Genomic DNA, 26,371 nt, shown 5'->3' on the forward strand with positions numbered 1-26,371 from the left:
AGACGGCCAGCAAGCGAGAGAGCAAACAGCACAGAGTGGCAACTCGGTGGGATGAATGGCCACCTGAGTCTCCGTAGCCCCGAGGGCAGCAGTGTGAGAGGCTGAATGCTGAGGTCATGCCAAGCAGGCCAGTACAGCTGGAGGCGGAAGCAAAAGCAAATAAGAAGAGATAAAGTAAAGCATTTAAATGTCACGTCTCACTGAAAGCATACTGTCCATTATCCACGCAAGTACAGCAAACGCAATCTTTGCTAGTTTCACAGCCTCCAGAAGCAGTTTGGGTCAGGATGAGTGGGAGACAGAAAGGGGGCAGGGTCTGCGTGACCTGGAGCAAACCTGTTGGCCCTGAGGACCTAAATTGTGTTCTCCACAAATGAAGAGGGTTAGGCAAGCAGGCGGTGCAAAATGCAACCTGAGGGAGGAGTCACTCCCGTTGGAATCCATGAGAATGGCGCCCCCTTCAGCTGAACAGTCTAGAACCTGCATAACCATGCAAGGTGAGGGTGGTCCTGGTTAAGATCCAGTCTAGTCCAACAGTCTGAGACTCTCTGAAATTAAAGATGTGCTTGGTTGTTTTTTTAAAAGACTCCTACCATATCCTATAGATCAAAGGATCTAAAGGTAAAACCTTTCCACGTGTTCCTCTGGCCACACTGTAGACATGACTTCCAGTGCCGGAAAGCAGAGCACGAGAGTAATTCTTTGTGGCCCCACGAAAATCTTACTGGATTAGACAAACTCAACTTTACTTAAAGGGAAGGCCTGTGGTGTAAATTGTCCTCACCAAATACCTAGAAATATCAGCAGGTTACAAATCACACTGAATTCAAAAATAAGCTTTCTTCTTTGTGGTGAAAGAGACGAGCGGCCAGAAAGTCAGGGAGGGCTTCTCACCAAGCACAGGGAATCTGTGGGAGAGCGTGGGACACCCTGCCCTGATGCTGGGAGTGGAGGGGCCCACCCAGGAAGAGAACGAGAGTCCATAAAAGGCTAGGGCTTCGTGGGGAACCACAAATACTTTGATTATCGTTGTTCTGGGCAGTGGCGGGAGGCGAGGCTGATAAGTGGGGCTCTCACTGTATGGTGCTTTGTACACTGTGCTCGGTAGTTTGGATTTTATCTGTTGGCTCTGGGAATGACTTGAGGTTTTTAATTAGGGCAGTGGCACGATCAGATCCGGATTTTAGCAAGATCGTTCTGCTGGGGAGCTGGAGAATAAATTGGGGGGTGGAGGGGAGGCTGAAGCTCCAGGCAGGGAAACTGGTTGGGAAACTGTTGCAATAGCTTATGGGAAGAGTGATGAAACCCCGAGCAAGAGCAGTGGGGAGGGAAAGGAGGCTGCCGATGAATGAAGTACTTCAGAGGCCAATCATAAGGTCTTCGGAGCTAATTAGAAGGGCTGGGGGACAGAGGAAGGTCCTCCATTAGGTTGAGCTTTGTGGCCTGGGCAAACCTGAGAATGGCCCGTTGTTCACCCCCAAATAAAGTTGACTTCTTTTTTGGAGTTACTTCACTGAGCAATCTTACTTCCACACCATAAACTCGGCATTAGATCTACAGTGAGCATTGAACTCCTGGGAGCTACAAAGCAGTTTAAGGCATGACCAAAGAAAAATCAGCGGACTACTTGATTTGGGAAAGGGCTGGGATAAGACATGGGTACCACGTAAGCAAACGCCCTGTAACTCATCCATATTTAAAACAATGTGCCCTGATTGCTCATGCTCTTACTAATCAATCTGTCGGAATAATCGCCCTTTGAATTTCCCTTTATAATATGGATTGAAAGCATTTTACAAATCGTTTCTGTGCCTCAATCACTGGCATTCTGTTTTTAGGTCAATTTCAATTCTTTGCAGTGAATGGAACAGTACGAGAAATTTGGATGCTACTCCCCCCTCGGTATCACAAAGTGTGGGGGCCACACGTACTACCCAAAGCAGTAAACGTCTTGGGAGCAGTCTAGCTCCTTCAAGAGAAAAACCAAATGTCTCTAAATGAATTCCTCACAGTCCTGGGGGGGGGAGGACAAGTCTATGGATTAATCTCAATATTTAGAAAACCCAATTCATGTGACAAATTTCTTCCCCAAAGATCATTATAAAGAGCTAGTGGCAGAAAGTAGATGTTTATATTCTTCATTCTCATTCTATTCTTCATTGCTTGGAGTTGACTTTTTTTATAAATGAATTCAGGACAGCCCATTTACCTTTTTTTTTAAGATTTTATTTCTAAGTCATCTCTACATCCAACATGGGGCTCGAACTCACAACCCCGAGATGAAGAGTTGCATGCTCCACGGACTGAACCAGCCAGGCACCGCCCCCCCCGCCCCCGAGCCATTTACCTTCTTAATATCGTCTTTTCTTTCAACTTACTCCAAAGGTATCCTACTCTCATGTCCATAAAATCTTGACTCAGGACAAGTTCCATTCATTCTTATGGAACTTTACAGCTTACAAAGCACTTTCCCATTTCACATTCGTGTAGGACAACCCTATAAAACAGGCATGGTATTACCATCCCTATTTTGTTTTCCTAAACCAGGAAGCAGGAAGACTTAAGTAGGTCTTGTTTGGGGAGGGGTGACAGGGGCAGCGAGTCACACTCTGAGGTTGCACTTACTTTGGTAGCTCTGAGCTAGTCTGACTTGAGTGTAAAAACACAGGTGGCATTTGGAGGACTTAGAAGGAAAAAAAAAAAGAATGACAACAGCTCGGTGTTTATTTTTATATTGATGATATATTGAAGTGATCATTTTTGAATATTCGCCATTAAATAAAATGCATTACTAGAAGTTTCACCTGTTTCTTTTTACTTCTTAACGTGGCTACTAGAAAATGTTAGGTTTTGTACATGGCTGGAATTATATGTCTGTTGGCTAGAGATGTTCTAGAAAGACCTGGAGGTCAGGCAAGAGAGGCTGGCCTGGTTTCGGAAGACAACAGATGCATTACAGACTCTGAGGCAGGGGGAGACAGGATAAAGCAGTGTCTTAGGCAGGTCAGTCTGGCAGTGACACAGAGGACAGACTGGGGAAGGAGAAGCTATGGTCAGGGAAAAGAAACCAGGAGGCTTGAATTAGTAATTCAGGCCTGAGGGGATGAGGACCCGAATTAGGACGGGAACGAAGAGGAAGGGGTTCACTGAGAAACATTTCAAACCAACAAGATAGGACCTTGTGACAGAGAGACCATGCATGGGCCTCCAAGAGAGAGAGCAAAAGATGACAGAAATTCTAGCCCGGGACACCGAAGAAACAGAGGTTTGGGACTAAGGAGTAGCCTGGGATGAGTAAAATCCTAAATTAAGAGTTTACTGTCTTCACAGCTCAAGTTTTAAAAGTCTCGCAGAAGTCAAATGATGATGGTGATGGCAATGATGACGGTGCTGAATACTAATCATAGGAAACGCGTGTCTGGGCCGATGTGTCAGGGCCTCACTTACTAAGCACAGTATCCTCCTCGTCTGGGCGCCGCCACCGCCCCATCAAGCAGGTGCTGCTCTCTTATTTCCACTTTATAGATGAGCACGCTGAGGCGCAGAGAGGATAAGCAACTCATCCAGGGCGAACAACCAGTAAATGACACAGCCAGGATTTGAACCCAGGGAGCCTAAGTTTAGAGCCCGGCAATTTAAACCACTCTACTAGAGGGGCGCCTGGGTGGCTCAGTCGTCAAGCGTCTGCCTTCGGCTCAGGGGGTGATCCCAGGGTCCTGGGATCGAGCCCCGCATCGGGCTCCCTGCTCCGCTGGGAGCCTGCTTCTTCCTCTCCCACTCCCCCTGCTTGTGTTCCCTCTCTCGCTGGCTGTCTCTATCTCTGTCGAATAAATAAAATAAAATCTTAAAAAAAAAAAAACAACCACTCTACTAGAGGATACTCTACCCATTCCACATACTCACCTCAAAGACAAGCCTTGTTAGAGTAGCTTGAGGTCATACATTTAACGGAACTTCCAAATCTCATTTCACCGAAGCTGACTTTCCCTGATGTCTAAATGCAGACCAGTAGGGTGTGGGGAGCAGTGAGCTAGGACTTGGAAGAAACCTGGGCTATCCTGGCCGTGACCAACTAGCGAAGCAACTAGTCCAGAGGAAGTCGGTTGCCCCTTACTGGGGCTGTTGCCTCATCTAAGCAACGAAAAGGCTGAAAACCCAACTCTGAGGTCCCTTCGACTTTTCATATCTCCTACTTCCATACTGCTATATAAATCTGACTTACAGAAGGAAAACACCTCACATCTTAATAAATATGCTAATTCAGTCCTGGTTGAAATTTGTATAGTCAACTGAAAACGTCTTTGAATACCAAGAGAAAAAGCATGGGCCTTTCAGACTATTAGTGTCTTGGGCTCTGTCCCAACTCTACCGACTAGCCACTTGCTATTTATTGCCCCCCTCGGATCACCACGGAAAGGAGAGAAACTGCCCTCCTTTCCCTAGAAGGGCAAAGCCTGAGAGAAATACTTCCATCTTCTTACCTCACTGCTGGCTTTGGCAACAGGAAGCTGGCATGCTCCCTGTAGGCCTGTTGCTGAAACTTTTTCTAATTTTCTGGTATGTTCTGACATATGTTGCTTAAGAGGTAGGCTCTGGCCCTACAACAGACTATACGGGAGGTCTAGCAACATGGGAACCATCTGGGAACTTTTCGGGAACACGCACCTAGGCTATGTCCTCCAGTCTAGCCTTCCTCAGGAAGACAGCCATTATTCAGAACTCTGGCTGGCTCCCGTGTCTTATTTCGTCATTGGTTTCAACGGAGGAGGAAAAGGAGGGGGCGTTGTGTAGTGGGTCCTCCAAACCTCACCATCCTGACACTTGTCCTTCCCGAACTTCAACCCATTTTGGCTAGATCACTTCTCTGATTCACTGATGTTTATTTATTTTTATTTTTTTTTAAACAGAACCCTTTCCTCCATCGAAATCATGCCAGGAAGCGTAAACAAGTCACAGAGATAAAAGCAGATCAAATGTCCTTGAAGGAGATGTGGGAGTGGTGCTAGAGCCCTTTGGGAAAAGCCCTGCTCCATCTCTAAAGGGCACTTGTAATTCTTTTCCAAAATATAAATGACCTTGTTAGGCTTAGTCTCACGTGTAAACTTAATGAACAGGCTGTGAATCTCCGCCTCTTAAGGGAACTGGAAAACATACTCAGGGAAGCTACAGCTAACCGTCCACAAGAGAACCGCTCCCTTAAAAACTATGTAAAGGGAATACTTCGAAATCAAGAAATAAATGAATAAATTCCAATTCTCTAGGGTGAGAGCTATTGAAAGGGAATCGCAGGGAATCTTTTCAAAGAGCAGGAATATAGCTTGTCACAAGCCAGGCTCTCTCACTGGAAGAGTGTGTCCTTCTGGTTGTGTCCCGCTGGCTGTGTCCCTTCAGGCTGAGCCACTGCACCGACCCATTCTAGGCACACACACCCAAAAGCCCATTTGGACACTCCCCTGAAAAGCTACAGTTCCGCTCAGCCCAAGTCTTCCAAGCTTGTTAGTAAGCCCTCCGTGACGAATAAAAGGCCTCCCTGGGATCCGGGGAGAGGCAATACACATTGCTTCCCTCTCCTTGATAAGACTTTTTTTGTTTTTGTCTTTTACAAAAGGAAATGAAATCAGCCTGGTAATATTTGCCCTTCATAATCCCATATAAGAGGGCTATCCTGGACCTCGGGCTCTTCTTCGAGGTGGTTACAAACCAGATGATGAAAGGATTTGAGTATTTTCCCAGATGTTGCAAGTTAAAGCCGAAGAGTTTAAATTTAGCAGGGCCACCATTTCTCTTGTTGAAAGATAAACTATTTTCCTTTTTCCATCTGCTTGGGGGCAAACTGGTTCTGCAACAACTCAGACAATCGGACTAAATCAATTTCCACTGCATTTTTCGACCTACTTCCTTTCTTCTCCCCTCCGAAGTTCTATCAGCTTTGTCATCGCATCCCGTTCTTGTATTGGTAAACTGACCAGCGAGACAAAACGACGTGAGGAGTAGGAAGACCTGCTTTTCCAATCAACTCTGTCTCCAGAGGAGACAGATGACTTTTCCCTTGGTCTTTGCCCTTAGCCTTATATGGAATATCTGTGCGAGTTAAAACTTTAAAGCTTCTGGACTTTTCTTCGCACAATGAAAACAGACTCTAATTCTGAGAGATATAAGACAAGGTTTTCTTGCTCTCCTACATAAACAGACCACTGTGATAGCCGAATCACCTTAAGACATTCAAACTTCTTTTTAAATTGTATTTGCAGGCCGCACACTTAGAAAGGAGCTTGTTAAAATGGTGAACTACACATTAGGAAGACACCGAGTCATTAAAAGAATGGAATTGTCTTGCCTCTTGGATCTCCTTTAAAACTCTCTTCTGTTATTATATTTTCTGATGCTGACACATTCCCCCCCCCTCAAAACTCAAGCGATTTGGGCTGATTTCACTTTTTGGTGACTCAAGGTACTAATACACTTCCAGGTTCAAAAGAGGTGGTCAATCATTCTGTGTTACTAATATAGGTTTTTCTTATAAAATTACTGGTTTTAAGAATATCCAGTTCTCGGGGCGCCTGGGTGGCACAGCGGTTAAGTGTCTGCCTTCGGCTCAGGGCGTGATCCCGGCGTTCTGGGATCGAGCCCCACATCAGGCTCCTCCGATATGCACCTGCTTCTTCCTCTCCCACTCCCCCTGCTTGTGTTCCCTCTCTCGCTGGCTGTCTCTATCTCTGTCAAATAAATAAATAAAATCTTTAAAAAAAAAAAAAAGAATATCCAGTTCTCTTGGATTCCTTGTTGTCGAAGTCACTTCCCCACGGGTACTTAGTGTCCTGCACTTGCTAAAATGCTCAAAGTGCATTTATTTGATTAAATCAGTTCTCTCCCTGAGAACTCTGAATGCTACCATTCTGTGTTTCTGTCCACCAATTAATTTCCATCCACATGCTTCAGGAAATACTACCAGTCAAGACCACATACAAGAATTCTGGCTTAGTTGAGTCCTCTACTTGTTAAAAAAGTTCTTAAGAAATTGTCCCCCTAGTGCATTGCAGAAATATATTTGACAGTCTGTGGCTTGCAGGACCGTTTTCCCAGCAGATGGCTAAAGGCCCTTGTGAGAGTCTATTATTTTTCAAGATTTTATTTATTTATTTGAGAGAGAGACTGAGAGAGCATGAGCAGGGGAAGGGGCAGAGGGAGAGGGAGAGAGATCCTCAAGCAGACTCCGTGTTGAGCACAGAGCCCAGCACAGGGCTGGATCCCAGGACCCCGAGATCATGACCTGAGCCAAAGTCAGACACTTAGGACTGAGCCACCCATGTGCCACCATGAGTATCTATTTTTAAGTAATAGGCAAAGAAATGATTCACAGTTTGAGTCTACTGATACAAAGTTCACGATTTTGTGTCACTGGTCTCCTAAGAATACCTAGTATGAGATGTGCTTTTTTTTGGTTTTTGGTTTTTGTTTTTTGTTTTTTTTTTAGTGGATAGGATTTTTTAGTGGATAGGATTGTTATCCTAAAGACTAGTCTACAATACCTGTAAAATTCACTTATGAGTTTTCAATTCTTACCCCAGGGAATCAGGATGAAATCATGAATCAGGATGAAATCATGAAGCAGCACACCTCCCACTTCAAAGCACGGTAAGATCAAAACTTGATCCTCACCAGAGTATGCTAACACATAGAAACGGAACTTTTGGAAAATTGTCCCTGAAACTCAACTGCATTGTTACTAAAGGAAAAATACCTTAGAGTAGCAAAAAAATTTGCCAAAGTTGGTCAGATATGGTGTTAAATGTTACTACCCCTCTCACTCTCAGACGGTTTCAACTGTAGCTATTGACCTATTATCAGGAAAAAAAAAAGCCACTGTGCAGATCACATGTTCAACTGTTGAGACTTTGGATTCCCACAGGAGACATTTTTATGAACACATGCACAAAATAAAAATAACAAAGGTGGCCTTGGAAAGACACAAGGATGGAAGCCACCCAAACACTGCAGAAAGAACTGAACAGAGGAGACTGAAGAATGGCCACTCACGACTTTCCAAAGATTACATAGCATCTCTTTCCTCCAGACTAATTTTTTTAAAGATTATTTATTTATTTGAGGGGGGGAGCGCATGGGGGAGGGGGGCAGCAGAGGCGGAGGGAGAAGCAGACTCCCTGCTGAGCGTAGAGCCCCCACCCTGAGATCAAGACCTGAGACAAAACCAAGAGTCACCCAGGCACCCCTAGACTTTTTAAAAATTATTTTCTCAAAAAATTGTATATGCAATTTTTTTTTACATTATACAAGTAACATACATTCATTGTTGAAAATCCCAACCGAAATACATGGTCAAGGGGAGCCTCGGTGGCTCAGTCAGTCAGGTCATGATCCCGGGGTCCTGGGATTGAGCCCCACCTCGGGCTCCCCACTCAGCGGGAAGTCTGTTGCTCCCTCTTCCTCTGCCACTACCCCTTGCCCCCCAGCTCACGCGTGCATGCACATGCTCGCTCTTTCTCTCCCTCTCAAATAAATAAAAATCTAAAAAAGAGAAAAAAGAAGAAATACGAAGTCAGTCAATATCTCCCCCAAGCTCCCAGTTCCACACTCTTCAGAGGTAACCATTGCCAAGAATCACTGAGCTGTTAGCAGCAAACAGAAATGACATCAATAAGATGGAGTGACATTTACCCATAAAATGGAGTGACATTTACCCATAAAATGGAGTGACATTCATGGACGTAACGTTAAGTGTGCGAGAAAGCACATTAGGCATGGACAGGATCCATTTTTCTAAAATTTAAAGCAATTTTGAAATCACCCTGAATTCCATCCGTGGCTCAGTTATTACTTTGCACGCCTTTCGGTTATACAGTCTGTCTGTACTTCTTCCCGGAAAGAAAAGTGGAAATAATCTAGTCTAATCCCTTCATTTTACAGATGATAAGAAAACTGACCCTATAAAAGGCAAGTGACTTGCCCAGGGTCATGTATCTATCTAATCAGCAGCAGACTGCGGCTGTGTGACAGTGGGTGGGGTGACCTACCAGACAGGATGTACCATGACCACTTTCTAGAAACGGGTTTTTATAAAAGCACCTAGACTTAACCAGACTTCTAACACAACAGCTCGGAAATGCCGGTATGAGGTGGAGATCACAATGTCAGCACAGACGTGTGAGCTTTTAAGAAAAATGGAGAGCATTGCCCTGTCTTCAGCTTTCTCCTACAAGAAATAAACCAGGAGGGACCCCCCCCTTTCCAATGCCGCGTTCGTATTAAAGCCTAGCTATTCTCCCCCCAGAATCCTGTTGTCTACTGTCTACCGATGCAGGCTCTCTTGGGCACAGACAAATGCAGAGAGCAGGGGCTTCTGAGGACACAGCCGTGCCTCCGGGCATCTCAGGCCGATTTAAATCACAACATCTTGGTCTAGTTCAGGCTAATCAACCTCCAAAGGTCATACTCCGCCCTCCTCCCTCTTCCTTTTGCAACTTCTCATCATTATAATAAAGCACCTTCCGTCACATCCTCCCCCTCAAGTCACACCCTTCCTGGAATGCTGCCAGTTCACTTTCTCTCCTCCCCCCTCCCCAGCCTCCAGCTATCTGGGCTCCGATCCCCCTTTCCTTTGGTTAATTGATGCTCTAAGGGCTGGCATCAGGAATGGGGAGACCCAACTCAGGGGGTGGAAGAGACCAGTCTGGCTGAAGCGCGGAGCTCCTGTGGGGAAATGACGGGGAATAAGTTTCATACACACGAACGGAGCAGATCCCAGAGGGCCCGGGATGCCATCCACAGGCGTGGGGAGTCTTTGAAGGCCTGGGCGGGGGAAGGGAGTGGGTATGATGAAACCAGCTTTTTTAGAAAGTCAGCAGTCAGTGTGGGAAGAGTGGGAATTTGGGAGGCACCAGGGAGACCAAGTCAAAAGTTGTTAGAGTGGTCAAAGCTCAAAAGGTCAGGACCGGGCCTCAAGTGAAGGCAGCAGAAATTGAGCTGAAGGAACATATGTAAGAGACATTTCAAAGGGATGACGGACAGGTCTTAGAAGAAATGGAAGGTCAGGGTCAAAGCTGAATAATGTCTGGCTTTCAACCCTGGGTGACTAAAAGCCGGGGAGTATGGAAGAGGGGATAGGTTTAGGGCCACAGGGTCTCCGTGACATGCTTCCTTTGAGCTGATGGCAGGACAGACAGCCAAGTAGAGATGCCTGGGTACGAAACTGACGATGCAGAGGCATCCATGTGGAAGAAATATTGGAAACCACGAATGAGGTCAGATGCATTGACCAAGGGAGTGGATTTGGAAGACAGGGAAAGAATATAGAGGAGGCAGTTTCTGGAAGGAAGGAGTATTAACAGTTCCAAACGTAGTCAAGGGCAAAGAGAATAAACATGAGTCAATTGGCCCAAGTAGCTATATAGTGAATCCCAAGGCCTTGAGAAATCATATTTACTTTTCTCGCTAGTACTGTTCTTTACTTGCACAAACATAAATGCTTTTGGTCTTTTGTTCATTAGCATTCAAGTCCAGAGTTTGGCTCCTGGTACTAAGTTTACTGAACTATTCAACTCACAGGGCAGGATATAGATAATGAAAGAGCAAATGCCATGAATGACGAGTATAATCGGGTGAACATCGGGCACATCAGCACGAAAGTCTTCCCCTTTTCTCTGGTTAAGATTCCAGTGGCTGAGGGGAGGGGGGGGATCTCCACTCCTTCTCTGAAATCCACCTCTCCCAACCTAACTAAGCAGGAGGAAACACAAGCGACCTGGGTTTGGCAGGGGTGGGGGGCCTGGGGAGACTGGGTGATGTGGAGGGAACGAAGAAGATACCATTAGGTAAGGCACAGGCTGACACCTAAAACACGGCAAAGGTGGTTCTGGCGCCTTCCAGCCTTTTACAAAACCACTCTACCTCCCCACAGGTTATGGATTAGAAGAAACGAAATGGTTACTGTGGCTTATCTTGAACATCTTTCTCTTCCTTACAAGAAAAACATGTTTTCAGGAGATTCAGAGTGAAAGCGGCAGATCGGATCCTGGAAGCCACTAGATGGGCAAGGACGACCCGGTTGCTTTTTCAAGCCCACCGCTCTTTCTATAGGGCGGACTCAGCCCGGAGGCCCCGCCCTCAAGCTCCACCCCCAACATACAGCCACTATCCCCGGCTCCACCACCTCCGCCCACCGTCCTGGGTAGGGGCAGAACCGTGGCCCATCACAAGCCAAACTGTTTCACAAACGGATGCACCGTGATATTCACCTAGAAATAGTCAGGGGAAAAAACAAATAAATAAAACTAGTAATAATTTTCATTCATTGAGCGCTTGCTCTAATACCAGCACTGCTATATCAAGAACAACTATAAATAAGAGCATGATAATTCTGTCTAAAAAACATGGCTCTGGGACGTATATCATAATGAGAAAATAGCAGTGAGAAGTTATTCAAAGGAATGTTCTCCCATGACTGATAGGAAAAGTGAAGTGGCTCATTTACTGCAGACTCTGGAGTAGAGACAGACCCGGGTTACGATTCGCCTGTGTTGTAAGTAACCTCTGCGCCCCGGTTTCCCTGAGTTAGGCTGGTTGGGAAGATAAATGAAGTAAGTGCTTTATATTCATTGGCACATGGCCCTGTACATAGGCATTACTCAATAAACGTCAGCTGCTATTATTAGAAAGCGACTGTATTATTGCTCACAATTACAAGAAAGTAGTTACAAGGCCAATCGTATCTGTAAAAGCCAGATGACACTTTTGACAACACGGTGGGTTTTAGGAGGACCCAAAACCAGGGCTATACAATACAAGCCCTTCAGCAGTACTTCTGCACTTTCGTCCAGACTCGGAATTGAACATGGCTATTTCTTCCTTAAATGGGAGTCATTACAGTAGCAAAAAATAACGTAGTCACTTCCATAGCCCCCATTAGGAGGACCAAGGTTAGAGAGAGGAATAACCATGCGAGCTCTCCTATCATGTGGACCGGGGCCTCCCCCCTCCTTTTAATGCTACTGATGACACCCCATGATATAAGACAAGGACTCTGCTAGGAAACATCGAGAAAGCCTTCAATAAGAGCAGGGATACAAACCCCCCTTTGTTTCTTAGGTTTTATACTATGCCAAGCTAGAGAATTTATCCTTTATCCTACTTTTCTTGATGAATGCTGTTCCTAAGGATTCTTGAGCCAAGAAGCTCTATAAATCGAATCAGGGCTGTGTCACATATTTCTAATAACACTGAAAGCATGCAACATTTAGGGCCGCTGGCGAACACATATTACAAGCAGAATTCTGCATTCCCGTGGTTACATTAGGAGTTCACACATACATTCTATTGTACTTAGCCTAGGAAAACACTTCTAACCCAACCAGTTGGATCACCAACTGCATCCAAAAGTCTAAGCAACCAAACTGGCTTTCAATTTAAACAAGAATGGGATGCTTTCATATTTTGCCCCAGGGCCAAGGGTTATCAACCCATCAACTCTGAACTGTATGATAACCTTTCATGCACAAATGAGTCCATTATGGTGTTAATTTTAAACAGACCTTCAAGAGAAAAGAACCTCCTTAGCAAATAGTTTCTAGGACTTGAACGTCATAAGTATCTTAAGAAAAAACATCAACTAACACCGCTGGGTAACAGAAATACAGTGCAAGCCACATACGTCATTTTATATTTTCAAGTAGCCACATTTAAAAAATACAGAAAATAGGTGAAAGTGATAGTATATTTTATTTAACCCAATACATGAAGAGTATGATTGCTTAAACTTGTGATCAACAAAAATTGTTAATGAGGTATTTTATATATTTTTGTACTGAGTCTTCAAAATCAAATGTTTAATTTACACTTACAGCACGTCTTGATTTAGACTAGCCGCCTTTCAAGTGCTCCTTCACCACATGTGCCCAGTGCGTGCTGTACCGAATGGTGTAAATATGGCCAATCTGAAACATGAATGGTGGGGGTGCCTGGGTGGCTCAGTCGGTTAAACATCCAACTCTTGACTTGGGCTCAGGTCAGGATCTCAGGGTCGTGAGATCGAGCCCCTGATGGGCATGGAGACTGCTTAAGATTCTCTCTGTCCCTCTCCCTCTGTTCCTCCCTTCCCTCCCTCTCTAAAAAAAAAAAAATATATATATATATATATATATATATATATATATAATAAATGAATAAAAAAGATTAAAAAAATAAAACATGAATGGTATATTTGAAGAGCTATGCCTACCCTCACTGCCACCTCAGCCCTTCATCCTCCTTACTGGACCCCTTAAGAGTGTCCCCACCCCTCCCTGGGACCACTAGTCACCAGGAGTTGTGAGGAAGAGGGGAAGGATGTGTTTTTAACAAATCACCCTGGAAACCCAAACCCATTTCCCCGTAGAAACAATAACAAACACAATAGTTCTCTGGCTAAGTGACATTAAGGGTTAAAAAGGCTTTCCTGGGGAGGAAGGTCTGGGAACCTAATCACCATTTGGAACACTGTATCCAGGAGGTAGTGTGTTCTGATCTTCCAACGCGCACACACACACAAAGGGACTGCCTGGATCTCTCATTTATGCTCTGGGCAAAAGGGAACTGGAGACCATGTTTACAAAGAGGTTTTCACTGAAGGACCTAAATCAGTGGGGTCCCATCTTCATACCTGTCATACAGAGGCTCCCCCATACAGAGGGTCCTTTGATCCTGCCCTTCTCCAGGAAGCAGCCATCTTTGACCACTCTGTGAAACTAAGAGCCCTGTCTCAGAAGCAGTTCTAATTATCTCCCTGAAGCACAGGCAACCTGAGGAGGGCAGGATTTGCCCTTTCCTTCCATGAGCCCTGCCCTTCTCCCATCCCTCCCACCCCAATCCCAACTTCAAGGCCAAGAGCTCTCAGGTGGTCAGCACTAATGCAAAACTAGGCAATTTCAACCACATCTTCTGGGTCCCCTCCCACCTTTCCTTCGTCCCTCTCCCCTGCCCATGTCATCCTCCCCTAGTGGGAATCATCCCCAAACAAGCACACAGACAAACCTGGCCCCATTTCTCTTCAACTCCATCTCCTAGCTCTTCATCCCAGGAAAAATGTACACACTGTAGCTTGGAGGTTTCAAAGCCCTTTTGTGATCCAGTCGCAGCTAGTTAGAATCCTGACTGGAGAAACTGAATTCTCGCTGTATCTTGCCCACCCCCCTCCCTCACCACCAATCTGTTGGTTAAGAGTCCACTGTTCTTGACACTGCCCATACCTTCATTCACATTCTCCAGTCACCTTTTTTCCAAGGGCCATTCTCATGACCCTTGATGACTAGGACCATGACTTTGATTGACCCTTCTGGTCTCCCCCTGGGCCAGGTCTTTCAGGCCTAGATCACAGGCTCCTAAGACTGCTGTGGTAGCAATCCACTGTCAGACTTCTCTTCTGGAAACGCCACTTTGATCCTATCGCCACAGTCACGATAGAAGTCAGACCAACGGTTACCTGCAGGGGAGGAAGGGATCGCAGGAAGAAGCAAGAAGCATTTTCTGGGGTGATGGAAATGTTCTGTAGCTGGGCCTGAGGCGGTGGTTGCGTGAACGCAGAAAGGTCGTTAAGATTGATGTATCTCAGTATGTAAGTTATATTTCAACCAACAAAAGAAAGGGGATGCATATACATTGGTCTTGTCAAAGACACAATTCTCCCGTATTATAAATCTGAACCGTTTGTAACGGGGTACAAAGAGAGAGCACTTCAAATATGGGCCCTTCAAGAGCTCACATTAGGGAGGCCAACATGAGCACTGAGAATCACCATATGACATGCTGTCTGCTATCGCTGAGGTCTGGACAGTGTTGGGGGATCACAGTGGGAATTGTTATGGCCTTGGGAGTAGAGGTAGGACAGAGGGACAGGATGACTTTGGAGAATACAGAATGAAGAGTGGAGGCATGTCAGGCCAACCAGTGTGTCCGGGGCAGAGGGAACAGCAAGAGGCATAGTGAGTCTGGAGAACACAGCCCACTTTCTCGCTGTGGCTGGAGCCTGAGGGCCAGGAGAAGACAAGAGAGTGGAAAGGCACAACTGCGAAGGGAAGCTATACCTGGTGCCCTTGGAGGAGTCTGGATGCTACTCAGAAATGTACTGGGGAGCCACTGAAGAAGGGTTTTAGTAGGGGGATGACTTGACTTTGTTTTACTTTGAGAATGACCAATTTAGTAGCCAGGATGGGGAGCAAGACCGGAAGTAGGGGTCCAGCTGCGGAATGCTGAGGGGTGGGGCAAGGGAGGAGCAGGTAAGAATGAATGGATAGAGGAGAGGTTTGGGATAAGGAACAGACCAGACTCCGCAATTGCAATTCGGTCAGTACTCCCTCGTCATCTGAGAGCTTGTGCTTAGTCTGCAGATAGCACTTAACTCCCCTGCCCAAGGATCTGGTCTTCTACCAAAAATTTTGCTTGTTTTTGTTGTGTTTTTTTTAACACGGAATATTTTATTCACTGCTCCCCCCCAAAAAAAAACCACCAACAAAAGTACAGATAGAGTGGCATACACTTGAGTGATGAAGGGTTTTCTGTATAAGCTTCCACTAAAGTTCTAATTCCTGTATAAAGGAAAAGTGTGACCACTCAAGTACCTCACTCAGAAAATTCTTTCCAGGGGCGCCTGGGGGGCTCAGTCTGCCTTCGGCTTAGGTCATGATCTCCAGGTCCTGGGATCAAGCCCCTATAGGGCTCCCTGCTCAGTGGGGAGTCGATTTGTCCCTCTCTCTGTGCCCCCCCACCCCGCTCATGCTCGCTCTCTCTCTCTCTCCAATAAATAAATAAAATCTTTTAAAAAGAAAAGAAAATTCTTTTCCAGTAAACTGTATTTAATTCATAGGATGTGATGGGGTTTTGGAATATAGGCGAGGTTCAGTGGTGGACAAAAGTCTGTAAGCATTTACTTCATACGTATGTATGTATGTGTAACTGATGAACCATTATATTAGCTTCAGGTATACAACATGTTGATTTCATATTTGTATATACTGCAAAACGATCACCCCAATAAGTCTGGTTAACACCCATCACCATACACAGTTACAATATTATTTTCTTTTTTTCTTACGATGAGAACTTTTAAGATTTAGTCTCTTAGGGGCGCCTGGGTGGCACAGAGGTTAAGCGTCTGCCTTCGGCTCAGGGCGTGATCCTGGCGATCTGGGATCGAGCCCCACATCAGGCTCCTCTGCTAGGAGCCTGCTTCTTCCTCTCCCACTCCCCCTGCTTGTGTTCCCTCTCTCACTGGCTGTCTCTCTCTCTGTCAAATAAATAAATAAAAAATCTTAAAAAAAAAAGATTTAGTCTCTTAGCAACTTTCAAATATGCAATACAGTATTATTAACTGTAATCACCGTGCCATACATTACATCCCCATGACTTATTTATTTGATTACTGGAACTCTGTACCTTTTGATCCATTCACCAATTTTGCCCACCTCTCAACTCCTGCCTCTGACAACCACTGATCTGTTTTCTGTATCTATGAGCTTGGTTTTAGTTTTTGTTTTGGCTTCCACATGTAAGTGAGATCATAGGGTATTAGTCTTTCTCTGCCTGACTTATTTCACTGAGCATAATCCATGTTTTGCAAATGGCAAGATTTCATTCTTTTGTATGGCTGCATAATTTATGTATCACTATCTCTTTATCCATTCATCCCTCAATGGAAACTTACATGTTACTTCCGTATCTTAGCTATTGTAAACAATGCTGCAATAAACCAAGGGGCCGACGGTGCAGGTGTTTTCAGGTCAGTGTTATTATCGTCTTCAGAGAAATACCCCAAAAGTGGATCGTAGGGTATTTCTATTTTTAATTTTTTGAGGAACCTCCATACTGTTTTCCACAGTGGCTGCACCAATTTACATTCCCACCAACAGCGCACAAGTTTTTTTCTCCACGTCCCCGCCAACACTTGTTATCTCCTCTTTTTGATAATAGTCATTGACACATGGGAGGTGGTATCTCATTGTGGTTTTGATTTGCATCTCCCTGATGCGGAAGGAGGCTGAGCATCTTTTCATGTACCTGTTGGCCATCTGGATGTCTTCTTTGGAGAAACGTTAATTCAGATCCTCTGCCCATTTTTTTAAGGATTTTATTTATTTATTGGACAGAGAGAGCATGCACAAGCAGGGGAGTGGCTGAGGGAGAAGGAGGAACAGGCCACCGCTGAGCAAGGAGTGGAACGCAAGACCCCGGGATCATGACCTGAGCCAAAATCAGACACTTAACCAACTGAGCCATCCAGGCGCCCCCCTCCTCTGCCCATTTTTAAGTCAGATGATTGGGTTTTTGCTACTGAGTTGGATGGATGAGTTCTTTATAGATGTTGGATAGTAACACCTTATCCCGATATATGATTTGCAAACATTTTCTCCCCATTCAGTAGGTTGCCTTTTCATTTTGTGAATGGCTCTTCTCCCCTCTCCTTATTTCAAAATGCCTATCATCGCAAGCTCCCAATGGCCAATGAAAGCCGAAAAGGAAGCAAAGGGGGGGAGACACAGTTCATCACAGCAGTCGATGCGCCTCCTTTGCAGCATTTTGAGATTCAAGGGCACCTTTTTGTCTCAGGTTGCTCTCACAGGCTCCGTTGCTACCGGTTCACCCAAGAGCACTTCCTTAGCTTCCAACCACTGAAAGGCTCCCCTCTAAGTCACTCTTTTGTCCAAATAAGGCCCATCCCCTATAGTCAGGGGCATAGGAAAAACTGATGCCTTAGTCAAAACACCAATACATGTTTGGAACACAGATCGTTTAAAAAGCATTAAGTTTGGGGCGCCTGGCTGGCACAGCGGTTAAGAGTCTGCCTTCGGCTCAGGGCGTGATCCTGGCGTTATGGGATCGAGCCCCACATCAGGCTCCTCTGCTATGAGCCTGCTTCTTCCTCTCCCACTCCCCCTGCTTGTGTTCCCTCTCTCGCTGGCTGTCTCTCTCTCTGTCAAATAAATAAATAAAGTCTTTAAAAAAAAAAGCATTAAGTTTACTTCCTAAATCTGTAAGCAAAACGGCTGCCTTTGCTGACACATGTTGACTCGGGCATGCACATACCAGTGACCAAAACTAGCTACAGGATGTGAAAAAGCAACACTCAAGGGAAAATTTCACTTTTTCAAGTGCTCTCTGTTTTCAAATTAGACTTGGGATATTTCTTTGAAACATCTCTTCCTATTTATTAAAAAAAAAAAACAACTTCTGCCCACTATTTATACATGGGTTTCAGCTATTTCTAGAAAAGTGACTCCGTTTTGTGTTAAAAAAGCATTTCCTTCAATAAAAAAGAAATCATTTTAAGAAAGTAGCTTCAAACATCAAACTATTTTGAATATCTACTATATCCGCCAGTCTCCTGGTTCACTTTCTTCTCGGAGCCCTCACTTTGCTCCGAACAAGGAGCAGCGACAAGCTTACCTCAGCTATTCACTGAATAAAAGGAAATTATGATTCATAGCAAAAGAAAACATACAAGACAGCAGAACCTCAGCCAAAACTATTAAGAACCAATATGCAAAACAAGCCCCACTTTTTAAAATCCCCGTATTCGTCTTACACGGTTACACTCGAAATTTTAAAATATTCAACAGGGTTTCATCCTAGCTGTGCACACTGAAGATACCAGTTTGTAAAAGTAGTGTTAACACTTGGGACACTGTGTATAAAACTTGTCTACAAAGCAACGCTTGAAACAGATGTAGCACGAAATGCTTGCATTCCATATGCTTTTTATACAGTCCCCAAATCCAACCTCATTCCATCCCTGCCAAGCCGACTGCAAGTAACAGGTATGACTAATTTTAAAAGAGCACATAGCCATTCCTAGGGGATGTGCAGTAAGACGTTACTAAGTCCTAGGTGAAACACTATATTCATGTACGCACCAGTATACATTCGAGAAAAATTCCAGTCACTGGAACTTTTCACAAGATTTATTGTCAGAGCCTGTAAGTGGATATACTGGGAATAGTTCCACGCCTATTAGAAAAAACCCTCCCAACCAAATGCACAACTCCTGTCTGTTACACCACCAACAGAACTGAATCTTCTAGTAGGAAAAGAAATCGCTCTGCAGTGTTCCGAGCTGTATATAACCAAGACCTGAGAAATTAGCAGTTATTCTGAGGAGAGATAAACAATAGCCCTCCAACCGTAGAGCGACTGCGAAATAACAGTCCGCAGTATTCTGCAGAAAAAGAAGGTACCAATAAAGCCCTCTGTGTACCATCACTTGGCTGAAGGGACCCAGGCTCTTCATGAAGAGGGAAGTTTTGAGGAGGAACGAAGATGTCCACTGACCATCAGAGAAGGATCTTTTTGATAATCCGTGGGACGGAAAACAGACCTTTCTGGCTCCCAGCTATTAGCTAATGAAAGACTCGACTAAATTTTAAGAAAAATTCACCAGATGTTCTAAAATTTCAGGCCTTCCCAAATGCCTAGATCCTAAAAGCCAAAGAACAAATAGTTACCACATGCTGAGGGGAGGGGAGGGGTGGGAGGGAAGGCAGGAGGGAGTGGCTGAGGAGACTCAGAAAGAGAAAATGCTACCAAAGATGGGGAGCATTAGTGATTCAGGTACACACAGCAACGTGACAGAAACATCATCAAGATCATTAAGCATCATTTTCGAGCACATGGAGTTATCATGCGAGATGAAAATGAAAAACCTGAGCGAACCTTGGGAAAGCAACAAGCCTAAATCAGAAGGCAACTAATGATGGGTAATTAAAAGCATTACACAAAGTGCCTTCCAGTGTCTGACCTACGCAAGAAAACAAGGATCAAATTCAACTTGGAAGGATGCTTCTTTTTTTTTTTTTCCCCTTAAGGGGAAAAAATGTGATCTATAACATGGCAGGATAAAATGAGCTAACAGATGAAATTTCCACTAAAAACAAGATCCAACTTTTCCCCTCTGTTCCCAGAACTATCTGGAGCCTCCAAAATACCATGGATAAGTTACGCAGCCACTAAAAATGTTAACTATGAAGACTATGTGGCAACCCGGAATAATTCATGGGACAAAATAGGTGGGGAAAGCAAAGTAATATGTATACCGTGGTTAAGATGCATGATGGTTGTTGGGGGAAGGGGGTGAGACTTTCTTTTTCCTTCCCAAAGATTCTGTAAATATTGCCATGAAATGTTTCTAGATCAAAAATGCTAAATAAGTTATCCTTTCAAGAAAAAGAAAAGCACACTGCTTTGTGGCTTATCCTTTTTACTCCTTCAAATTAGGGAGAATTTCCAATGGCCACACTGCAGATGGTGGGTTCTTATCTGCATTAGTACTCAAAGGGTGTAGACTTTCAGACTTAGGATGTACAAACATCTGCTTTTCTCTGTGGAAAAAAATGGTCACACCCTTTTGGGAAACTGACATTTTTTAAAAGCTTAAGGCATTTTGAAAGCTGTCTACTCCCTGCAGTTTTTAATACAGATAAATCGAAAACGGAAAACAAAGCCTCCAAACCAGAACAGTTTGAAGGGGAACCCACTAATCGAACTGTTAACCCAAGCTACGAGTTACAGGATTAAAGCTTCCCTTTGGTTTTATTTCTGAAGGCGCACTCTCTCTGGCCAACTATTCGGTTCGGTAGGTTCCATTCTTTTAAACACTTTCCTCGCCTGAAAACGGATTACAACACATCCAGACTGCTGCTCCCCAGCACTATTAAGATAATTCTGAGAAAAAGAAGGCGTCTAGCAAAAGACGTCAAGGATTATGGTAATAATACATTTTTGAAATTTCAACATGCAAGCAGGACTCTTATGCAGGTTGATTTAATAGTCTGCGTTCTACTTTATCGGGCCACTGCAGGCGAGGCAGTTCTTTATCACCTCACCATTCGGAACATAAATTAACTACTCCACGGAGGTTAAATCCTCCCTACTTTTCGCCTGCAGGACAGAATGCCGTGGATCAAATCATCGAATTTGGCTACTGCAGCCGCGCGCAGTCAAGTCCTCCCCCTTCCTTCCTTTCTTCTCCCGGGACAAATCCCTACGTGGCTAACAGCAACCTAATTTAGGATGTAAATAGGTAGGCCAGGTCCCTAAAAAGCTCGGCCCCGTGTGAGTTCAGATCGGCAAGTCCCCGCCCCAGCCCGTCGCGGCTTCGGCGGCGGGGTCCGCAATGAAACACTAACAGTAGCGGAGGTGCCCGCGAGAGGGCTGGAGCGGACCGATCCCCCGGGGGGGGGGGGCGAAATGAGAAGTTTCTCCGGGTCTGGGGGTGGGGAGGCTCGCTCCGCGGGGAGATCTGCCATCGAGCGGGGTGGGGTAGAGACCACAGACGTGCACAGGCTCCGACTCCTCTCCGAGGGCCGGCGGCTGGCTCTGCCACGCTCTCAGCAGGAAGGGGAGGGCAGCGGGAGGAAGAGCGGGAGGCGCGGGGGGGCGGGGGGAGGAGGCAGGGCCAGAGGAGGAGCCGGCAGCCGGAGAGCCCGCGCGCCCTTCCCGCAGCACCTCTGGGCGGAGTCGCTCGGCCCGCCCGGCCCCTCGGCCGCCGCCGCTGCCGCCGCCGCCGCCGCCGCCGCTGCCGCTGCCGCCGCGCCCGGTGCGCCCCGAGGGGGCGGGCCCACCCCGCGGCCTCCCTCCGGGTCTCGGGCCCTCCTTCCCCTCCCCTCCCTCCCTTCCCTCCCTTCCATCTCAGCAGCGCCCTCAGTCTCCCTCTCTGGCTCATACAAAAGCAAAATGTCCGCCATGTTCCGAGGCCGCTGCGGTCGGCGCCGCCACCAGCTCGGCGGCCCCCCACCCCGAAGCCGTTTGCCCCGCGGCCGCCCCTCCCGCGTCCCCTGGCCCCCGGCGCCGCCGCCGCTCCGCCAGCCCTCCGCGCGCCCCCGCCCAGCCCGCGCGCTCCGCCGGGCATCGCAGCACCGCCTCGGGCGGGGGCAGGGGGCGGCAGCCCTGGGCGCCTGGCTCCCACTTCCCGCCCGCCCACGCCCTCGATGGCCCCTTTACCTTGATGCAGTACGGGGGTTCATCGTAGGTGACCAGCATGTACCTGTCTCCGCGGCTGGCCGGGTCCCGGGCGCGCAGCTGCGTGACGAGGGATGACGGAGGGGGCCGCGAAGGGAAGGAGGGAGGAGGGGGCGATACGGACGTTACAGAAGCACCTAGATCCACCACCACCCCCACCCCTCGGGAGCTCTCCCCAGCTCTCCCCTCCCCTCCCTTTACCTTCAAGAATAACTCCACAGCGCCTTTGGCAATGTCCAAATAGGAGGTGCCCAAGTCAGTGCGCTGGTTCATAGAGGCGGACGTGTCTATGAGGAACAGCAGGATGGGCATCTTCCCCCGCACCCCTGGCTCCGCTCCCCACTCTCCTGACCCTTTTGCCCTCACTGCCGCGGACTACCACCCGAACCCTCAACTCTCGCAGAGCCAGGGTGCAGGGAGCAAGAGGAAAAGGGGGAGACGGGACGGGACGGATGAACTGCTCCTGGCCTCCTCTTTCTGCAGCCCCACCTCCTCTCCCTCCAAGGGAACTTGAAAGTGTGAGCGTGTGTAGCCCTCGGGGCCCTCCCCCTTCCCCTCCCCTGCCACCACTAGTGCCGCCGCCGCCGCAGGGACTACTGCCCAAGCATCCGTCCACGCTCACTCAAGCGCTCGCCCCAGACTGAGAGCTGTCTCTGTTCACCGACACACAACTTCTGTCCGCTCACCTACCATGGGCACCATGTGACCAGAACCCACGCCATTGGCTGCCAATTATGTGGTATTTGCATATTCATTAGATGACAGGGCAAGGGGAGGGACTTGGGCGAACCCTGGGAGTTGAAGTTTGAACCCAGGCAGGGGGTAAGGGGAAATGTTAAGGACCCTCCTTTAAGGGACTTGAAAGCTGTTAGGATACTTAGGGCGGTTTGAAGGGTTTTCCCTGGCTCTTCAGAGATGATGATTCGAAAGGGAGAGTGAATTGGAGCAACAGTTGCGCAGCACTACAGAAGCAGATGCTTGGACAGGCTGCACAGAAAACGCTCTGCTAACTGCAATCGATCAGTCCTGCCAGTGGCTAAGACCAAAACATTTCAGAAGCAGCAAACTTCTTTCCTGGCAAGACCTACTCGCATTCCTTTCAGTGCCTCCCCACTCTTGATCAGTATTTGTAAGGCGGTTGCTGGCCTTGCATTCCACTTATATCCACTTAGAAAGAAAACTAAAGCTTAAACACAGTTACCTAAACCGGCCTTTTGAATGCACAAGCTTCTTCAGTTTCATTGAGCTTTTTAAGTATTGGCCTGCCAGTGATAATTCCACCCATGGTTGCGTCTGCACAGCCTTTACACATGGGAGGTTTGCCAACCTAGATTCTGATTCAGCTCACGTTTATTGAGTACCTATGAAGTGCCAGGCATCCACGTTAGCTTTATTTAATCTTTGAAACAATGATGGTAGATGGCATTATATTCCATTTTCAGTGAGGGAAAGTGCAGCTTGCTGGAATTAGGGCAACAATGAGGAATATTCTCTCTTTAAAAAGGGGGAGGCGCCTGGGTGGCTCAGTCGGTTAAGCCTCTGCCTTCAGCTCAGATCACCATCTCAGGGTCCTGGAATCCAGCCCCGCCCCCGCCCCCCCTCCCGGCATTGGGCTCCCTGTTCAGTGGGGGAGTCTGCTTCTCCCTCTCCCTCTGCCTCTCCCCCCTACTTGTGTGTTCACTCTCTCTCAAATAAATAAATAAATAAAATCTTTTTAAAAAATAAAATAGGGGTGCCTGGGTGGCTCAGATGGTTAAGTGTCTGCCTTTGTCTCAGGTCATGATCCCAGGGTCCTTGGAATGAGCCCCCCAACAGACCCCCTGCTCAGCCAAGAGTGGAGCCTGCTTCTCCTTCTCCCTCTGCCATCCCCCCACCCCGCTTCTGCCCTCTGGCTCTCTCTTTCTGTCAAATAAATAAATAAAATCTTTTTTTTTTAAAGGAATATTCTCAGGTCCCGGCTCTATGGAGAGGCACAGGAGGGAGCCAATCACACTTGGCTGAGTACTTCATGTAACACAACTTTTAAATACAGAGGTGTGATTCCCAGCAGTATGCTATAAACAACATGGAATCCTTGAGCTTCAATGAGCTTCTACCATTTCATATGTTCTTTGTAATATATATGTGTGTGTATATATACCTACATACACATTCAATAACATTTTCAGAAAAATAAGATTCCAGAGGAGGCCACATGGCAGTATTTGAACCAGGGACAAACAAGCAATGCCAGTAAAAAGTGCAACAGAGGCAATGGTCCAGTAGTCTAGAAGTTCAGAAGGTTTCATGGATGGGGCACAGAGGCAGAAGGGAGGGATTCTGGGTTGGAAGGAATAGTATGAACAAAAATTCAGCCAGTGATAGTAATATGCTTGGGCATTTCAGGCCGGTCTGGTGGCATACAGCCGGTGGGAATTAATAAGGAAATCAGGATGAAAAAGGCACTAGAAGCTTCCATTTCCATTCTGATACAAATATGGTTGGACAGAGGCAATGTCTACGTGAGCCAGGGCACTAAAAGTGCAGGACTGGTTGGGGCATCAGAACAAATTACCACAGAGTCAGCAGCTCAAAACAACATGCATATTTATTACCTGACACTTGCCATGACTCAGGGATCCGGGCATGGAGCAGGCAGATTCTCTGCTTGGTCTCAAAGGCTGCAGTCAAGATGTGGGCCAGGCTGGGTTTTCATCTGGAGACTCGATTGGGAAAGAATCTGCTTCCAAACTCAGTCAGGATGACAGAGGCAGAATCCCTTTCCCTGTGGCTGTCTTTTGGCTGAAGGCCACCCTGAGGTCTACCCGTGGGTGCGGCTCCCCACCATGTGGCCCCCTCCATAGGCTGCTTCTTCAGGCCCTTCAGGGACACTGCTTGCTCCCATCTGCTAAGACATAGCCTGACATAATGTAACTTAACTGTGAGTGACATCCGTCACCTTTGCCATATTCAGTTAACTAGAAGCAAGTCATGGGTCTTATCCACACTCAAGGAGAGATTATACAGGAAGTAACCCCAGGGGGTGGAGATCGTGGGGGTCATCTACGAATTCCGCCTAGCATTAGGTGGGGGTGGGATTGTTACCTAGAAACAAACTTTGTCTAGCTCACAGTTTTGTTAGAGTCAACTCCAAGTAATAATACACCACTTCCAGACCTCGAGATCAATGCATGGGGTTGATTGGTTCCTTAGACTATGCTTTGGTTGAAGAAGTACAAGATTTCCCATTAAGGGGGGGCCTGAGCATTTGACTGTTAATTTCAGTCCAGGTCATGTTCTCAAGGTGGTGAGATCAAGCCCCCAAGCCAGGCTCCAGGCTCAGCAGAGAGTCTGCTGGAGAGTCTCTCTCCCCCTCTCCCTCTGCCCCTCCCCCCACTCACACACACACACACACACACACACACACACACACACACAAGCGCGTGCATTCTCTCTCTCTCTCAAATAAATAAATAAGTCTTTTAAAAAATATTTCCTATTAGGAGTTTGTATCATATATATATAATATATTGTATATTTTACATTTTAATATATTTTATAATACATTGATATATAATTATCGTTTGTGAATTGAGGCATATCACACTCCTTATTTATGCATTTGTATCTATATAAAAACATTTACCTATAGTAATAAATATAATAAATATATTAATTATAAACATATATCATATTATATTATATATGATAGATAGGTCGGTAGGTAGATAGACAGAACTATGCCCCAATTCACCAATGGCATTTTGAGATGGCATAAAAAATCTTTATGTTTTCCTTCCCAACTTGTCTACAATGAGTGTGCCCTACTTTTACAATCAGCTAAGAGATTATGTTACAAAATGACATACAGAGTGTTCAAAACAATCCCTCCCAGGTGAATACTGTTGAAACAGTTGTCAGAAATGCTTTCCCAGTGCTGGGGAAGCACATACTTCCAGCAGGCCGAGCTCCCGAGGTAGAGGGCATGCCAGCCCCACAGCACCGTCCTTAAGCCTGTGCTCCCTGTGCACGTAAATGCCTTTTCATGGGGTTTTTTGTCGCCTCCCAGGACACATTATCGATCTTTCTCGGCATAAGGGCAAATGGAATTGAAATGATGTAAACATAGAATCTGAAAACTGTCTGTGTCTCATTATAAAACATGAAAGTGACAATATATATATATAAAAAAAATAACCATCTAGTGGATTTATTGGCTTATCCAGATCGAACCAAACCCCCAGCCCTCAGCGTGAAACCTCTCTTCCTCATTCCCTGGTGGAAAGTAAAGGGCTTGTCATGCTGGCACGTGCGTAGACCCCTTTATCGCATTTCTTTGGCACACATCAACACTAACCCCGCCCCCCCCAGAGCCCTTTCTCCATCTTTTTCTGCTCCG

General features: G+C 46.3%; 1 protein-coding gene across 19 annotated transcripts in view; it reads right to left on the minus strand.

Annotated features, from left to right (window-relative positions):
- LOC113249099 (integrator complex subunit 6-like) overlaps positions 1-22,701 on the minus strand; it is a 53,904-nt gene extending 31,203 nt beyond the window's left edge. For 5 of the 19 annotated variants that reach the window (XM_048213548.2, XM_048213547.2, XM_048213546.2 and 2 more), the window contains exons 1-3: positions 22,616-22,678; positions 22,195-22,280; positions 21,976-22,053 (exon numbers count right to left, since the gene is read on the minus strand). In XM_048213548.2, coding sequence (XP_048069505.1) covers positions 21,976-22,053; positions 22,195-22,266 — 150 coding nt within the window. In that variant the 5' untranslated portion in view covers positions 22,267-22,280; positions 22,616-22,678. Of the gene's footprint in view, positions 1-21,975 lie in introns of all 19 variants that reach the window. The other 14 variants (XR_007188361.2, XM_044380849.3, XM_026490649.4 and 11 more) reach the window with 7 other exon arrangements.
- Between the last annotated feature and the right edge of the window lie 3,670 nt (positions 22,702-26,371).

The sequence above is a fragment of the Ursus arctos genome, chromosome X (genome assembly GCF_023065955.2).
Source record: "Ursus arctos isolate Adak ecotype North America chromosome X, UrsArc2.0, whole genome shotgun sequence".
NCBI classification, from domain to species: domain Eukaryota; kingdom Metazoa; phylum Chordata; class Mammalia; order Carnivora; family Ursidae; genus Ursus; species Ursus arctos.